Source organism: Microcebus murinus, chromosome 11 (genome assembly GCF_040939455.1).
Source record: "Microcebus murinus isolate Inina chromosome 11, M.murinus_Inina_mat1.0, whole genome shotgun sequence".
Taxonomy (NCBI): Eukaryota; Metazoa; Chordata; class Mammalia; order Primates; family Cheirogaleidae; genus Microcebus; species Microcebus murinus.
This window is the reverse complement of record NC_134114.1, coordinates 32,342,933-32,362,177: the sequence shown is the minus strand read 5'-3', so window position 1 is coordinate 32,362,177 and position 19,245 is coordinate 32,342,933. Positions and strand designations below refer to the sequence as shown.

The following is a 19,245-nucleotide window of genomic DNA, read 5'->3' as shown; positions in this document are numbered from 1 at the left end:
TTAGACTTGTATGTAAGACATATGAAAATTAAATAAAGGCATCAGATTTTTCCTACATTTTTGGCATTGGTTTTATTATATTATTATTATCATACCACAAATCTCTCAGTTACAATCGGCTAATCAGCCTTATTCATATTGAAAAAGGAACCCATAATCCCATCTTAAACTTTGCACAGTGCAACTCAGTGTTTTCTACTCAGACAGTTCTCAACCATAATGTTATAATTATATCATTTTCTCAGCAGCATCACCCACATACTATAATTATAGTCAAAGCAAAGGCTATGTTTACAGTGTACTAAAGTGGATGGAATTGTTTCATTTTAAGTGATTCATTTATCTCTTCTGTTGGTAACAGAAATACATGATAATGGAAGAGTCATTGTCTTAATATGCTTCTCTGAAAAACAATTTCAGATACTAAGAAGCTAAAAAAGAAAATACAACCCCCAAACCCCAAACCCTAATATGAGGAAGTACGCAAGACACAATTTCCAAACTGGTCCCACAGTGACTCTTGATTTGAAAATCTAGGGTGGGCGAGGTAATGGAGGCCAGCATGTCGTGGTGGCTTTGGGTCTCAGGGATGCCTTCACGTGCTTTGCCTTGCTGCAGGACATCACCAAGCACCTCAAGTCAGTTTGCAGGATTGATAGCATAGCAACATTATCTATCTAGGCAGTCATCTTTTAGGATCTTCACTCATTCAAGCAGAGAGAATGTCTGTTTTGTAGAACTACTTATTCCCTTAAGACATTTCATTCATACTCTCTATGGGCCAGGCACCATTTTAGGTGCCAAGTACATAGCGACGAACAAAGCACAAGCTTCTGTCTCGTGGGACTGAATTCTAATGTGTTTTAGACCTATCTTTTGCTTATTTACCTGGGTGAATAAAAAAAAATAACTTTCACTTTTATTATATGAGGGATGTACACTCATCCATGTTAACTTGCGTGCCAAAATATCAGTCATACAATCAACTAAAACACATCATTTTTTTGGACATGTGGGCAAAACTGTGCTTGAAAAGGAGAAGAATGGAGAATGAGTGAAACAGGTTGGGGTTCAATTTGCTGGGTTCACTTGTAATCAGCTATAAAACTACCTTCCAGCCTTGTGACATTACAGGGAGTAAAGATAGACACTTCATTTCCAGTGTACCTCTCCCCTGCTTCCCCAAAACAAAGCCTTTGGTCTAAAATGTTTAGTAAAACTTTACCATTCTTCAACTTGCCCTGCTCCATGGAATCTTAGTTGCAGGAGGAACAGAAGATAATGTTGTCAGAAACCATTAAGTACTACTTGGTGGGAGATGAGCCATATCTAAGCACATGTCTCCTGGCTATATTTTGGTAATTATTTTTAAGAGTGCATGTTTTTCTTTTCACAGTAGGCCAAGTTATTGAACCAATTTTCTCATAACTTAGGCCAACAAATGGATGCATATGGTGCAAATGATTACTTTCTTTCTTTCTTTGGTTCTGAGATATACAAGAGCTGAACTTAAGGCTCCCAGAAATCAGTCAGCAACACTAAGGAGCTGAATAGTCTTTGAAATGAAATTCTGTTCTTTTTGGCTATTATTTAGATTTCATCTTATGTGAGGAAATATGCTACCCATAATGCTCTCAGCCTCTAAGCCCCCAAGCTGGAACGGTGGGGCATTGGTAAGTAGAGAGAAAGCAGGCAGAGTGGCATGGACAAGGGTGAGGTGGGCACATTTCAAAGGTTTCCCATGGGCCTGCAAACACAAGCTTGAAAGTTATAGCTTCAAGGGTAAGTAGTTAGAAGGCAGAAGCAAATAAAAGCCTGTATGTAGAGAACTGTGGCTAACTGGTTCTCTCCTCTCTTCTCTCTTTGTTTCTGGTTTGTGATCAAATCAAAGCCTATTGGTTATCTTTCATTTTTGTTTGTTTCAGGAGTGATGAAAGGCTAGTCCAAGGGGGAAGAATGTAAATGTTGCATGGCCACAGAGTCCTGGAATCTCTATTGGGACACAGCAGTGTTTGCTATGATGTGATTTCAGTTTAGGAAATAGCTCATACCAACAGAGTTTGTTTGCAAACAGATTCCAGCATGCCAGAAAACAGCAGCAATGAGATCTTCAGTTCAAGTTGAGCTCAGGTATGACCTTGAGCCATACTTGTAAAATTCTAGCTAAGGTCATTTATTTTTCCTTGCCACTTGAAAACAAGTATGTCTTTCAACATCAATCCTTCAGGACTACAAACTTCTACACAATTCATTCAATGTCTAGTGAGCTAGAACACAAACATTTTCTGGTTTTACCACAGTAATTCTCTAAACTAATGTTTTCATACAAGGGCTTTTCTTACTTTTCTGAGATAGAACTCTAGTAAGGCTAATTTTGTGGGTTACATTGAGAAAGTGAATTGTGTTTACTTGGGAGTGGGGGTTGACACCATTTGTTTATGAGGGATAACCTTATTTTTATTTTGGAATTTGCAGATAAACATAAAAATAGGGAGCATGGTTTAATGAACTCCTATATGCTCATCATTAAGCTTCAATAATTATCAACACTTTACCAATCCTGTTTTGGGTATTTCCCCTACCTTTTTCAAAAAATCATATTCTCTTACCCCTAACTATCTAGGTATATTATATATCTCTAAAAGCTAAGAATTCTCTCATTTAAAAAAAAACCACTCTAACATCATATCTAAGAAATTGTTAATAATTCCTAAATATCGTTTAAGACACAGTCTGTGCTCAAATTTCCAAAAATATTTGAAAAAAAAAAACATCTCTTGACAGTTCATTCATTTGAATCAGGATGCAACCAAGGTCCACATGACTCTTAAGTCTGTTTAAGTTCATTGTGATCCTTCCTTCTTCTTTTTATTACATCATTTTGTTGTTGAAGAAACCAGGTAATTTCTTTTAGTTTGTTGCATTCTTAAAGGGGCATTTAAAATGTTTCTCTATCCCTGTTATTTCCTATAAACTGGAAATTAGCCCTAGAGGCTTAATTTGATTCAGTTCCATTCTCTTGGAAAGAATACATCAAGGGTGGGTGGTGCTGTGAACGCCTATATCAGCAGACACATAATATCATGTGATAAGATTGATCTGGGTTCAAGGTGTTGTCAGCCTGTTTCACGTGAAAAAGAGTATATTTTATCATTCATTGATCATCTGGCCTAAATCTATTATGTCACCAGGAGTTATAGAGTGGTGATTTTTCCAATCCTACCATTTCTTCTGCATTTATTAACTAGAATATGTTTACTTGAAAAAACCAAAAATAATTCAATTTACTTTCACCAACTATCAGTTATGCTGAATACAATTCATGCAAAAATTCAAGGTAATTGCTTATTTCCCTTGACTTATCAATGTTTAGAATAGTGAGATGCCCTAGTAACCTCCAAAAGTGACCTTGTTTTTTTTAAGTATCATTGTGAACTTATGGATGAATCATGTTCTGATATCATTTTTGTGGGACTGGAATTGTGGAATTGTGAAGTCGTTTCTCCTTTTTCAGATATTCTGGGCTATTTTCAGGAAAAAAGCACAGTGTGTTACCATGGCCTCATTTCCCCTTCGGATCCCATTTTCTCCACTCTCGTGGTAACATTTTACCAGGATTCCTCTATAAAAACAGCTGAAGGCAAGATTGGAGACTAGATGACATCTAAAAGTCCATGCATACATGCAAATCCTCTAGGGAAACCACTGTGGACTTTTAATGAAGGGTGGGCTCATACCCAGGGAGAGGTCAGTATAGACACTCACGCTAGAAATGTTTGGATGCTGTGCTAGACTCACATGCCTGACCCATGCCATGCCCACACCACTGAATGTAACTCGGGCAATGCTACAACCACTAGCAGCTTGTGCTCCTTCGGACATTTGTGTCCACTGAGGTAGCAGTAGCTAATACCTTAAAAAGAAGTTCCCTGGTCAACTATTTCCAGAATGTGTTGTGGTTCTTTTCTTTCTCTTGGAAGTTCATAATGCTCACAAACAAATTAGTGCCTCTGACAAGTTCTGCAATAGCTTTGCACATCCTAGCATTTCCTAAGTGCTGGAGAAATGCTGTGCTAAAGATGGAGGGCGCGTTGTGTCTACAATCCAAAGAACAACAAAGATTGCCAGCAGTCATCAGAACCCAGGAAAGAGGCATAGGGCAGATTTTCCCTCAGAGCACGCAGAAGGAACCAACCCTAATGACACTTTGATTTTAGATTTCTGGCCTCCAGAACTGTGACAGAATAAATTTCTGTTGTTAAGCCACCAAATTTGTGGTAATTTGGCATAGCATCCCTAGGAAACAAATGCAATATGCCTAAGCTCCATCAATGAAGATCAATTCAGTACATCAGAAGTAGAGGTCATTAATATTTAATGAAAATACTGTATTCACAGATGATCCTGAGGGCGCACCCACCAAGAACCACCACTCTGGGATCTTGGGGGTTACTTGTCTATATTGACAACACACTAGGATTTTAGGCTCTTGGAGTGGCTCTGGACTCACCAACCAAGTCCCATGACCTTTATCTATAGATTCTTCTTCTTTTTTTTAATAATAAGAAGTCTCAAAGAATATATTTTTGGGTTATCTGTTGAGAGGTACATAAGAACTAGTTACTTATTATAAGTAGTGGTGATGGTTAAGGTCACGCAGCAGAAGGAGAGAGAGAAGTCTCCTCAAAGAGGAGAGAGAGAAGTCACCATTTGTGAAATTAATCATACAGATATTGCTTGAGAAGAATTTTCATTTTGCAGCCTGAACAAGGCCGAGCTTCTTTTCCTTGATAATTTGGGAAATCTTAGTCTTCTATGACTTCTCATTCTAATCCATTTATAATCCTTCTGGACTCAGTTTCCTTTTTTTTTATATCAGGTGCCTGAAAAGGCTGCTTCTTTCATCCCTGGATTCTATTAATCTGAAAACATTTGATTTATTTTCCTAATTGTTCTCTTTTTAGCAGCCTAGCCTCCCTGGGTATCTTTCTGATGTACTTTTTCCTCTAAGTCTCTTGGTTTCTCTGAGAGAAGCCAGGGAGGTCTCTATAGTCCTGTCAATAACTAAAGACTAATAATTAAGGCACCTGCTCTTATTAATACCTCAACAAGCAGAGGTTTGCAGGGCAGAAAGGAATTGGTGTATATTACTCTGGTTTTCTGGTTTGACATTTTCTCACACTGAGGCTGACTATAACCTAGGGAGTTATTTACTCATAGTTTAACCAAGAGTATTCAGTTAAAAACTAATGTTTTGAGGATGTACCAAAGACAAATTTCTCTTAATTCAAAATTTTTGCCCAGCTGGCCTTGCACCCAGAAAAGGCAGAGTGTGTAGGGTGGAATGTAGGGAGTGCCCGAGGGAAAGGATAGTGAGGGTGGGATGAGAAGGTGTGGGAAACGTTCCTTCCCCTTAGGCACCAGATAGCTCCAGATCTAACTCTACCAGCCAGTCATAGTTCACCTGCAGCATGAGCCAAGCAGGCTGCCCTGGGCTAGCCTTGGTACCTAACCACCACTTAATATATTATTTACTGCTGTTGGTAAAATTGATCCACAAAGTCTCCTCATACCTGAACTTCTGAAGCAAAAACAAATTTTAAGTTAGAGACTCCAGGGGCTTATAAATGTACATGTATAAAAGAACCCTATCAATACAACAGCATGTGATTATTGAAGAATGATTCATCCAGGCAGCAAATGTTTTAAAGGCTCAGAGAAAGTAGCTTTGGACTGAGCTTAGTCCAGTAAGGGGTGAAACTGCTTTTTTGGGAAAGTTGAAAATGTCTGTTTTAATGAAACAGCTTTTAGCTATTTCTACAGCCTCATTTTTTTATACCTAAGGACAGGCTACTAGGGAAAGGAGCAAGGGAAGGGAACAACAATCCATCGGGTACCAAGCACTGTAAACATTTTACCTGATCTTGTCCAAGGGCAGCCCCGAGGGAAGACTTGGAAGCCATTAAGCCAAACTCCAGGATACCCCTTCTTTTTCTTGCACCACCTCTCTGTCTGGGTGCCTTGCATGGCCTCCTACCATGGGCCTGGCTCCTGCTCTGGCTCTCTGGAGTCTGGTGAGCTTCTCAGCCCTTCCCTGCTTCTTCACCTGGAAAGGGACAACCTAACCCATCTGTCACCCAGACTAAGGCACTAATAGCAGACATGGAAGCAGGGCTTCTCAAATGAGGGTCTGTGGGCTATAAAATTAAGTTTTTTATTTTTTTGTAGAGATAAATGGCAATTAATAGACATACACATAATATTAAACATTTATTTTTTTAAATCAAAATTTTCAAACTGGGCTATTCTCTGGGGTCTGGGAGAATTTCACTTCCTTGAAAAATATACTATTCAAATATGAAATATACTACACTAGATGCAGGGTCTTTATTATCTCCTCAGAAAAATATAAATGAACTTATAAAGGAGATAAGTCAAGTGGGGTAGGCAGGGTACATTCCATGACCCAGGCAATTGTTTGTACTATTGTTTCAGGAGTAGTAATAGTAACAGTAGGAGTAGCAGTAGAAATAGCAGCAGCAGCAGTAGTAGTAAAAATAATAACATTTCTAACCTTTGTTCCATACCTACTTTGTGCCAGGAACTTTTCTATATACCCATCTGCTCCTCACAATGACCCTTTAAGATAGATGTTGGTATCTCTATTTATAGATGGATAAATTGAAGTTTGTGGCATATTAGATTACATACTAGATAACTCATGGTCCCCAGCTCCCTAAGCCCCAAAGTCCTCATCATACAGCCTGCAGAACCGACTGAAACCAATATGCAGAGTTTATCATAACCACGACTGCCGGATAAGAATAAACACCTCCAAGACTTTTGCAGGACCTTGTTTTCTTTTTCTATATGAGATAGAAAAATGGCAGAAGAGAAAATGCATCTGCTTCTCTCAAATTTGAGAAAACAGTTATATTACCTTATCTGCGTCAGTCTTAGTGTTGGGGAAAAAAATACCAAATTCAAAACACCATGAAATCTATGTTAACAATTCTCCCTCCACATCCCTTCTCCATTTGCTTTCAGGTTATTCCTGGAATTCAGTATGATACTTATTTAACCATGTTATTAAGCTTCCATTTTGAGCAAGGCTGTGGCTAAATTAAAAGGAGAGGAGCAGAGCATATAAAGATAAGGAAGACTCAGTCCCTGCCTTCAAAGAACTTGCATTCTAGAAAGGAAAATACCATGAGTACACAGGCACTTGTGGCTGGTTCAATGCAAATTTGATGCACAACTTCAAAAGTTTTTGGAACTCACAGAAAGAAAATCTTTTGTCACAGTAAAGATGGGATCAGGCATTTCTCCATTTCTCTGAGGACTTGTGTCGGGTATGCCTGGCAGAGCTTCACGGTGGCAGGTGCACAAAACCGTATGTGCTGACAACACAGAGCACAGATGAGCTGGCTGCAAATATTTGCTTTCATAATAATTCAAATTTTGGGTTTTAAAATTCTATTTATCAAGGAACGTTAAGAGAGAAAATAGAAGAGCTGAAGGCTGCTTTTCCATGACATATGAAAAATCAAAAGATAACCTGCAGCAGTGAAGACATGAATGACACTTGAGAATATCTGAAGGACTCATGAATGGCCTCTGAAAATACATCTGTTATGCTGTGAGGTTTCAGGTCTATGAGTCTTTTATAGTGCACAATTTCCTAAAGGGAGAGTCTTTTGTCTATTCTTGAGCATGAATTCAGTGGTAGCAGTCAGTTTATTAAAGAGATACAAACCTTCTAAATCAAGTTTGCCCCCAAACTACAGCTGTATGTTGCACTGATCCTTCATGAAATAAATATGTGACAATGATGACTGTCTCAGACAATCAGGTTGCAAATAATTGCCCATTATATCCATTACCAACCATTTAAAGGCATTCAGCCTTCATCTGATGGAGTATCTTTAATAATAATGAATGTATATATCCATTCAGTTAATCCTTACTTTATAATTTATAGTTATGTGCTGCATAATGATGTTTTGATCAATGACAGACTACCTCTTAAAACATACCATAATGATTTTTTGTCACTAGAAATAAAAATTTTTTATTTTATTTGTTTATTTTTGTTATAAAAGCAAATATGCTCACTATAACAGTTTACTGTTATGAATGCAAGTATAAACATACAAGCCATAACATGTACATACCAATGCTACAAGTAGAAACATAGTGCAAGCCACATATGTAATTTAAAATTTTCAACTATAGTCATGTGCTACATAATGATGTGTTAGTCAATGATGGACTGCATATGCAATGGTAATCCCATAAGATTATAATACCATATTTTTACTGTACCTTTTCTATGTTTATATGTACAAATACTTATCATTTTGTTACAATTGCCTGCTGTATTCAGTACACTAATATGCTATGCAGGTTAGCTCAGGAGCAATAGGCTATATCATATAACCTAGGTGTGTAGTAGGCTGAACCATACAGGTTTCTGTAAGCACACTCTATGATGTTTGCAGGATGACAAAAATTGCTTAATGACACATTTCTCAGAACGTATCCCTGTTGTTAAGTGATATATGACTGTAGTTTATTTCAGAAGAGCTAACTATGAAGTAAAGTTATAAAGTGAATCCTAAATTCTCCTTAATGCCAGTTACCAAATTTCAGATAATTTGCCATAGGAGACTAAAAGATGGCAACTTGATGACTACATCCTTGAAATACCATATCATAGAAATAATCATTTTTTGGTTTAGAACAGCGTATGGCATACTTTTTCTTACAGTGCCTGACAGTAAATATTTTAGGCTTGTGGACCTGTTGTCTGTGTTCCAGCTACTCAACTTTGTCACTGTACCCCAAAGCAGCCATCATCAAGCTGAAACAAATAGGCATGGCTGTGTTTCAGTAAAACTTTATTTACAAAAACAAGCGTTTGGTCTCAGGGACAGTTTGCCAAACCCTGGTTTAAATATTTGTTGACTTAAAGAAAAAGACAAAACCAAACACAGAAGTAGCATGTTTTATATCATATATTATGAATTATATCCAAATAAATTTCCTATAAATGATGTCATATTTCTGAAAGCCCTTTGAAACTTGGATAACCTCTTTTCTGAGTGATAAGTTATTTATTTAGTAAATAATTACTCCTTGTGTTATTTTTAGTTTAAATATATATTATCTCATATTGCATGTATTTGTCATGAGGCACACTATTACTTGAACTACTATTTAATGGTACCTATGCTTAAACTCTTTGTTAAAGCCATAAATCTTTATAAATGTGATGTACAGTTTGCTATCTCAGTATATAGATTAATTTGTATTACAGTCAGGGCACACCTATATAATAAATTCTAGATTTTTTCCTCAGTGCACACGAGTGTACATTATCTGAAAAAACTGTTCACCCTAAGTAGGACAGTTGTGAACCAAGGGCCTTTTTGGAATGACAGATTCAGGTGTCCTCTCCTGGTGAGAGGCTCCTGCATGCAGAAGCAGGGACCCTTTAAGAGCAGCCATTAGAGTTAGTTTTGAAGCTGTAGAACTAAGCAGCAAATCAGCAGGCTGCAAGCTAGAACTCAAAGGTCACAACCAACTGTCAGATGCTTTAACTTTCTAGAGTCACTAAAAAGTATTCACCACCCACTGGGGTCACCCAGGGTGAAAGATTGTTTGTCTTGGATTTCATCCTTGAAAAATGTGTGTTATGCTTTGGTAGAGAAATATACAGTATACACAAGCACACTGGAATTTTTAGGGAGATGCTTTATTATCCTTCTCAGGCTTCTAAACAAATTGTTGCTCACTTTGAAGATCAAGGCTTTTAAAGGCCTATACCCACAAGCAGATTTCTAACTATTTTCTTATTGTTTGGGTTCCAAAAGAAATAGAAGATCTTAATATATGCTTACAGCCACAAGGAATCTCCACTCCAGAGGTTTCATTATCAGTGGCCTAAGGTTATTCATATAGAGGAACAGGTCTCTTGTCAACTAAACTGTAAGTGTCTACTTGCTACTGGTCATGGTCATGGTCAGCAAATTTGTTGGGATTGAAGGATGAAAAAGTTAAGGCCTCCTATTTACCTTACACAGAATCCTCCAACAATTACATCTTCAATCAAGGCAGTGTATAATGCCTTGCATGGCAGTGTATAACTAGGCAGTGTATAACTAACATGCATGAAACTAATGGTAGTCATTATCTGAGTATTTCAGGCTGGAAAAAGTCACTGCAAAGTCCATATTTTGAGATAAGTAAATACTGCTGTTTTTATTATCAATATATATGCATCATCTATGCTTTATTTTGTTTACCTAGGGAGAGATACAACACATTGGTCTGACAAGCTCTTCTTTATTCTTTTGGTCTGTTAAGGGACTTAAGTAAGCTGTTTTTTCTGTATCTCCATTTCTTCTTATATAAAGTACATAATTTTACCTGCCTTCCTTCTATTTCAGTGAAGCAAGGAAGGGGGATGAATAGTATCCCTAGGATGCGTGGTGTTATCTAGAGATTAGTGTTGTGAGTCAGGAAAGGCTTACCGCAAGTTTGGGTGCAAGAGAGAGCCAACATAAACAGTTTCCTTAAAAGGGATGACAAGAATCTATGTTTACTTACTGAATCACTTACTGAATTGTTTATAAACGAGTAGACTGTCAAGAATTCAATGTCAGCTTCATTGTCACAACCCAATGTTAGTGCTGCTCTCTAATGTATGTCCAAAGCTCAAGTTCTTTGTAACAAATAAAGGCTGCGCATTTGCTCTAAGACACCATCTCTGCAAGGATGCACTTCCCTTATGCCGTGCTTATAAGCCCGTGAGGTTGCAAATATCTGATGAAAAAGAATGCTTAAAGCAGAGAGGGTGATAAAGCTTTTCTGGACACAGTAACAGGCTACAGGCAGGTGTAGGACTACTCACTGTCCCCTTGGCAGCTGAAGGGCCAACAGGATACCAGTAATATCACAGAGATGTCCTGTGCCATACCCCAAAACCAGACCATGAAATTAGTTCCATGACCTGAAGTTAAAGTTCTGTGGAAGGCTTTTAGGAAAGACTGTATTTATAATCAGCAATAAACAATAGAAATTTCTTCTCCTGTATGTCTTTATCCTTCCCCTTTTCATTTATGAAGGGGCATGGAGGAGACTCCATGGTAGCCAAAGAATACTTAAGATACTGGGGAGAGCCAGGGTTCTATTTTTTTGTCCATGTGAACAACTAATAGCAACTGAATAGCAACTATTCATTAGACACTGAGCATGTGCCAGGTACTTAGCAAGTACTGAAGGATACAAGGAGGTATAAGATATAATCTCTACCCTTATAGATAGTACAGTTTATTAAGGGGTAAGAGACAGAAGGTACACAAAAGTCAACATTAGATTGAACCAAATGTCATAATGATTTTATGGTCCAAAATAGAGTTGAGTATGGGCAAATTCATAGGGTTCAAGCTAATATGAACATTGGGATAAAATAAGAGCCACGAAAGAATACAATAAACACCATGTAAACTTACCATGGTGCCAGATACCATTTTAACTACTTTAAATGTATCAACACTTATAATTCCTACAGCAACCTTATGAAGTAGGTATAATTAACATCTCTATTTTAAAGATTCAAAAAACCCCAAGACACAGAGAAGTTATGACACTTAGTTATGAGCACACAGGAGGTAAGCAGCAGAACTGAGACTTAAACTAAAGCTCTCTTGCTCCAGAGGCTAAGTTCTTAAACCACTGTGTTACACTCTCTCTCCTTGAGAGGGAGAATAAAAGGGCTACATAAATTCCAAAGGAGAAACATACACCCTCTTGGAGGAACTGAGAAAAGATTTGTGGATAAAATGCTCCTTAAAGTATGCTTTAAAGGACAATATCAATGAAGGATTGCTTCATACTGAGACGAAAGAGGATGGAATTTCTGGTGAAGGGGTCAAGATGCACGACATGACGAGGGTAAAAGGAGATAACTGAGATAAGGCTAGAAAAATGCCTAAGATCCATGTTGTAGAATTTCTTGAATACCTGGCGGATAAGTTCATTTGTAATTTAGAAAACAGCTAGGGAACTACTGAACATGACTGGGAAGAGAAATTGCTGAATTAGAGGTAGGCAGGAAGATTTGAAATAGAAGGAAAAAATAGGGTAGTTTGGAAGAGAAAAGAATAGGAGATAGGAAGAAAATTAGGAAGCCAGGATGGGAGTCCAACTAAGAATGTATAAGGACCTGCACAAGCAAGATGAAGTTCACTATATTAATTTTTTGTCTCAAAAATGTGCTTTTATTGAAAAGTGAAAGTAACTCACAATTGTGAAGGAAGTTGTTTGTAAACCTCTAAAATTTAAGCAATTCATTTATTGTACCCCTCTAATATGATAACCTTTGGTAATCCTTTCACAAGTTAACTCTGACCTCAGTCATTAATGTTTATGTTCAGATGCTTGTTTTCATAAAATATTAGACTAATTTATGATCCAAAGGGCAGTCAATGAAATTTGCTCCAGTTGGATATTCATTTTATTTTGAGGTGGAAATGCTACTGATCACAAAATTTATTCTTTAATGGTAATATGTGAAAAATTCAGTAAAAAGTAATGACTTTTAAAAATGAGAGGAAAAAAATCTTCCCTCAGAAATATGTGCAATCATCTAAAAATTTCTCTCTGAATATGTTTGATAAAGTCTTTAGGGTCCCTGGTACCGAGGTGCTTGGCAGGCACACGGGTAGTGGTTTCAGATCTGGAGACAAAGTGCATCCTGTGTGACCCAGTAGAGGGAAGACAAAAAGGCTTGTACTTGAGACACCGAGACCCTGGTCAACATGTATCTCCCTTCTGTTGCTGCTTGCCCAAATGTTCATCAAATCCTCTGTTAATAACCAACCACGACAAAGAAATAAAATTATTAGGAAAAAACAAAGAACATGGAACCACAGCACTGTAGCTGAGGCATCTGCCTTTTTCAGGAGTAACTAAAAATGTTTTCTTTTTCTCTAGAAGATTATAGCCCTCATTAATCCCTCTCCTCAGAAACAAAAAGCAGCTTTCTTTGTAAATTTATAGCATTACTTCTTTAAAATATGACAAAACTGTCTGTACAGCTCTTTAAACTGAAAACTCTCTCAACATCCTTCTTATCCTAAGTAAGTGTTTTTGCTCATGTTTACCCTGGCTGACCCTTGCATGAGCGGGGGTGTGCTGCTATCCACGTATGTGAGCTGAAAGGTCCCCAAACAGCTCTTCTTTTCCAGAAAATGTTTCTTAAGAATCTACTCTGTGGAAGGTACGTTAGCACACTCTCATTCACACAAACACACACATTCACATGAATTAGGCCATTTCACCAGTACAGCAAAACCCTGAAGGCTTAGAAAATGGGACAGATAATTTTTGGTAAACAAGAGAAAGAAGAGATTACAGCAAGGGATGATTCCTTAGGTGGAACATAGCATGGATACATTTTGGCTTGTCTGGTTTGACTGCATGCTTCTCTCCAGAGTTACTGATGCTTGGCCAATGATATTTAACTAAAGATAAATCATGTTCTGTAGTCATGGATCTGTGAGTTGTCTCTGGACAGAACGTATCAGTCTGTCAACATCGTTTAGTAATATAATTGGATTTTTGACTTGCACTTATTTAGGTAAAAGCTGGGGGCTAGGGGTCTGATGGTTAAGGCTGGCCACACAGAGTGTGCCCACACAACTAGCTCACTATGGGAGACCCCACCCTGGGAAGACTTCAGGATTCAGATCTGGAGACAAAGTGCATCCTGTGTGACCCAGCAATGAGAAAACAAAAAGGCCAGACTGGAGATATTGAGACCCTGGTCAACACGTATCCCCATTCTATTGCTATACTGTATTCTTTGCCTGTAATAAAGCTGTCCTGTGAGGAGAAACCATTTGATTCCTATGAGTCCTTTAACCAATGGAACATTTAAAGTGATAATATGTAATTAACACAGATGGGGAGATCTGATCCTCTATGAAGGGCCCCAGCCAGACAAGAGGCCCCACGAGAAGGGTGCTAAGTATGGAGAAGGGTAGGTAACTAGGGAGATATTAAGAATATTTTCATTTAATTCATTTATTTGCAATATAATTTATTATTTACTATGCTCAAGGTACCATTTTAGGTACTGTGAATTATATACAACTGTGAATAAGACACAGCTGCTCATAATCCAGATGCAGTGATAAGAGATATATGCAAATAATTAGACTCCAAAGCAGCATGTAATATATTCCTTAAGGGTGGTGTTATGATCTAACAGGTACAGTGTGCACTATCTGGGGGATGGGCACACTTATAAGTTTAACTCAAACAGTACCAAAGCAATTTATGTAACCAAATTATTGGTATCCCCACACTATTCTGAAATAAAAAGAGTGATATTATGGGCTGAATTGTATTTTTCCCAAAATTTATATGTTGAAGTCCTCATCCCCAGTACCTCAGAAGGTGACTGTATTTGGAGAAAGAATCTTTAAAGAGATAATTAAGTACAATGAAGTCATTAGGGTAAGCCTTAATCCAATATGACGAGGGGTCCTCACAAGAAGAGGAGATTAGGATACAGACAGGTAGAGAGGGAAGACCACGTGAAGATACAGGAAGAAGACGGCCATCTACAAGCCAAGGAGAGAAGCTTTAGAAGAAACCAACGCTGCCAGTCCTTTGATCTCAGACTTCCAGGATCTAGAACTCTGAGCAAATAACTTTCTGTTGTTTAAGACACCCAGTCTGTGGTACTTTGTTGTAGCAGTCCTAGCAGACAAATATACCAGTCATAAAATATCATGACCTCTCCCATAGACAAGTGTGCAGAAGGAGAAATTGCTTCCAGCCAAGGGTATCAGTGTTTTGACTGAACCTTAATGTATGAGCAGAATTTACATTTACAGACTGCAGGGTGGGGTGCAAGGAGGCTAGTTCTGGAAGATTTGATGACATGAACAATATCCCAGAGGAGGGAAAACACGGCGTACCTGGGAAATGGTACATAGTCCAGACTTACAAGCTGGGGCGGATTTACAGTGTCTTGGGAAAGGTTTGCAGTTTAACGTTTAGGAGGTGGAGATAGAACTAAGATATTTAGTGTTCCACAGAGCATGAGAACATTATTATTGGGAGAGGAAGATGGATCTGAGGAAGGAGAGATGGGGCAGGGGGTGGAAGGAGAGAGGAGGGAGGCAGTTACTACAAAGTTATTGCAACAGGCCAAGTATAAAGTGAAAGTGACCTGGAGAGGGTGGTGGCATTTATTTCATTTATGTTTAGTCAGTTCTGGATAGAACTTGTCCTGAAAGGGTTTTTATTTTATTTTTTCTTTCATGGGGTTGTGTTTTGAATCTGAGAATTTAGTAAAGTACACATAGGAAATGTGTAAATTATAATTGTGTGTTCTCAGGACATGCTGAACACTAGCTTTTCATGTACAATTACCTCTGTAATGTGAGCTTTTAGATGTTAGGACAATATCACACTTTTTCTCCTTTAAGGTACAGAGACAAATGTTGCATATTCAGCAGGAGTTGTGTATTCGTGATACAGTGACAACTGTAAACTGAAATAAAATCTTAAGCCCCCAAGCCAAGTGAATAGACCCCATCTTGGCCAAGGGACCCCAGAAAAACCTTAAAGCTGAGTTGCCAGCCATGAGGAGAAAGGGAGGTCAGACACACCTAGTTATGCTTTTTGAAATTCTTCTTTGTAACAATAAGATACAAAATCATTAACAGGCCTAAGGTCATGTAAGACACAGATTAAACCACACCTACAGGTCATCAATTTACTTAACAGATCATTTGAGTTTCAGTATACGTCAGGTGGCTTGTCTCTGATTAAGAAGCCTTTTAAGTTTCTTATCTTAACTTAAAACATACCAAGCCTTTAGACAAAGCTTCATTTCTTTAATCAATTGCAAATCAAAGAATTTTTAAAACCACCTGTAACCTGTAAGCCCACCCCCTACCCCACCCTGCTTTGAGATGTCCTGCCTTTTCTGGCCAAACCAATGGACTCTTTTCATGTATTGATTTGTGACTTTACGTATAATTCCTGTCTCTCTAAAGTGTGTAAAACCAAACTGTAACCCAACCACGATGGGACCACTTGCTCAAGGCTTCTTGGGCATGGCTCTCTGGGCCATATTCACACATGTTCAGCTCAGAATAAACCTCTTTATTTTACAGAGTTTGGGTTCTTTTCTTTTGACACAATGTACATAGTGACACAGTGAGGTGATGTGAGCTCTTGGGTCTGGCACATCTGGATGAGATACTTGTGACAATAAAGGCAGTCACATGTTCAGGCACATGCAGTATGGCAGGTGCCCACTGATACAGACACATCCCCTGATTGTGGGATACTACAGCCAGTTGTTCCTGGGACAGAGGGCAGGAGACTTTTGATAAGGAGAAGCTGGAAGGATAGGGGATGTCAGTGTCAATGTGATTTACCACATATGAATGATAATTAGCTAGTCTTCTTATCACAAAGACAGGAAAGCAACATATGCCAAATGACTGGTATTGATGGGTAGGAAGTCATTCAACACCTCCTCCATACCTATAGGTTGTATTTCAACAAGGGACAATGTGTAGGTTCCTCAGACCCTTTGACCTGACAAAGGAAATGGCTTGGAGTAATCATATTACCACTTCGGGGGAAAAACTGAAGGAAGTGTATTATGTTTGCTTGTGAAGGATGGTTCAACATGAAGCACACACCATTACATCCTTAATGGATTCCTTCTCATTTCCTTACAGAGAGTAATAACAGGATAGGTTACATTGCCTGTTGAGCTTTGGAATACACTGGCTGGGATAACTCACTCATAACTAAACAGCCACCTCTTTTACAACCCTTGTGATAATTAGGGAGCAGGTTAACATGTCAGATTCTTCCCAAACAGGAGAGATGTAAAGGATTTGTGGTCCGGCACAACTGACAAATGGATGACATTTGTTGAAAACAGTACAAACTCTCCTTTTTGGCCACCTCTGAGGAAATGATGCATTAATAAATCTCACATTAGAAATCTACTCTGCAATTTAGTCATAAAATCCAAATTATGGTTTCATGACACCTAAATTACCAACAAAAATAGCAATAGCTTAAACTCAATTAGGTCCATTGTCTTTCCTTCCTTTATTGCATAATGTGGACTCTAAAATATACTTCTACTGATGAAAAAAAATCCATACCTAGAATTTAATTAAATAGGCACCTAGAATTTAATTACATAGGCACCTACTATGTGATCAGGATTTTTTAGGTGATGTGAGGAATTTAGAAGAAGAATAAAATGTGGGCTTTGCCTTAAAGTTCAATATAATTAATTAATTCATGCAACCCACACATACTCCAATGTCAGGAGGTAAATGCTATCATGGAGTGACACACAATGTTTCATGAAAACATGGAAGGCAGAGAAACGTTTTGGGCCTAGAGAATTTGCAAAAACTTCCCCACAGAGCTCATGTTTGATTTCAGTCTTGTGGGTAAAGAGGAGATTGCCAAAGGACCAGAGGGGTTTGTGTAAAGTCACTTTAAAAAGAAGAGACAGTTTCCACAAAGGCAGAATTTTGAAGTATAAGGCGATTTGGTGTGAGAGACGAGTTTAACCTTTTACCAATAGAATCACTAGATAAATGTTTCAAAATAATAATAATAATTTAAAATAGAATTTACATAAAGATGATATTTTCTTAAATTCAATAAATAATTGTCGATCCATGATAAATCATTTACTCTTTTTTTCTCCTTCATTAAATTGGTCTTGCTTAATCTCTAAGCATAAGAAAAGGAGAAAGAAATTGCAGAGGAGTTGAAAAATAAATCCTGAAAAAAGATGTGTTTTTGCTTGCCTATAAAATTTTAATTCAGTGACTCTTCCAGTTACCAATATCCAAAATAAAATATAGAAAGGACAGTAGCTTAATTATGTGTAGAAAATATCAATGAAGGAAGCAAAAGGACTGCAATTCTTACTTGTCCCTAGGGCTGGATTAACTCTTTGCAGACTCTGGGATTCTCTGCCAAGAAGAGCTGTTGTGTCTGGAACAGAAAGAGAAGGAAACTGTCAGTCATCCCTGTCAAAACCATCTGATGAGAAGCTGTTATGGCATCATTTTCAAATGATAAAGTATGACATTCCCCCTTACAATAATCCCCCTATTTTAAATTGAAATTGCACCTACGTTCTAAAAAGAACTCATAAAAATCAGAGCAAATGAAAACCTAGTCTTAGTCATGTCTGGTCTCAAGCCTAGACTCAGTAGGGAACAATTTAAAAACAAAAAAATGCCTTCCTTTATCATTTTGAGTACAAACTTGAGTCTTACTTGTGAAAACAACGAGGACTATAAATTCTTCTTTAAAAATAGTATGAAAAACAGTTCAGTCAAAAAAGTGTATTTTTAGAAACAAACATGTGAGCTATCCTGGGAGTTGGGAAGGAATGAGGGGAAGTGAAAGTTGGACAAGAGAGACACAGACCTTCAGGATGTACGATGGGCAAAAATTCATCTCTTACAAAAGCAGCTATAATTTGATCGACACTAGTAGTTGGTTGCATTAAAACCAGGAAAGAATGGAAAATAATCCATGTAGTTGTCACTCCCCCTTGAACTATTACACTGGGTTGCTTTGCAAGCATCTCAGCTACAAAAAGTATGCAACTATTATCTGGGCTTGGTGGAGAAGGGCATGTCTCTAGGTTCTCCACATCGGATTATGTTTTTCTGGGATTTTCTTATGTATGTCTGGGTTTTTCTTAGAGGGTCAGCATGGCCCAGGTCCACAAAAAACCAAAGCCAGTGAAGCTACTTGTGATATTGTGAAATGTATATTTGGTCTTGTCCCTGTTTCCTGATAAATTCCTAAAATCCTGGTATCTCCACAGCAGTAAGTGTTTTTTTGTATGCTAATGAGTTGTCCATTGGCTGGGGGCTTTGGTGAATTAATATTTTGAACAGTCATACAATATTATAAATTGTATGATCTGTTTCTTTTTATTCTGTCTCTAAATTTTTACTGTTATCTTCATCTGTAGATCATTCTCTCATATGCAATGAAGAATTATGACAAAAAGCAAACATTTTCCCAGAATTTATAATGTATTACACTCTGATTATTTTAAGGTTACTGAAAGCAAAACTGCATTTTATAACATTTCCCTCAAGTACACTTGCTGCCTTGATACCTTAAGTATTATTTATTATTACCATTCTTATC

The 19,245-nt window shown here is 37.8% G+C and overlaps 1 protein-coding gene across 4 annotated transcripts in view; it reads right to left on the bottom strand.

Annotated features, from left to right (window-relative positions):
- Positions 1-19,245, bottom strand: part of GHR (growth hormone receptor) — a 256,405-nt gene that overhangs the window by 55,449 nt on the left and 181,711 nt on the right. For all 4 annotated transcript variants that reach the window (XM_012777771.3, XM_012777772.3, XM_076007995.1 and 1 more), the window contains one exon: positions 18,001-18,066. In XM_012777771.3, coding sequence (XP_012633225.2) covers positions 18,001-18,066 — 66 coding nt within the window. The remainder of the gene's footprint in view (positions 1-18,000; positions 18,067-19,245) is intronic.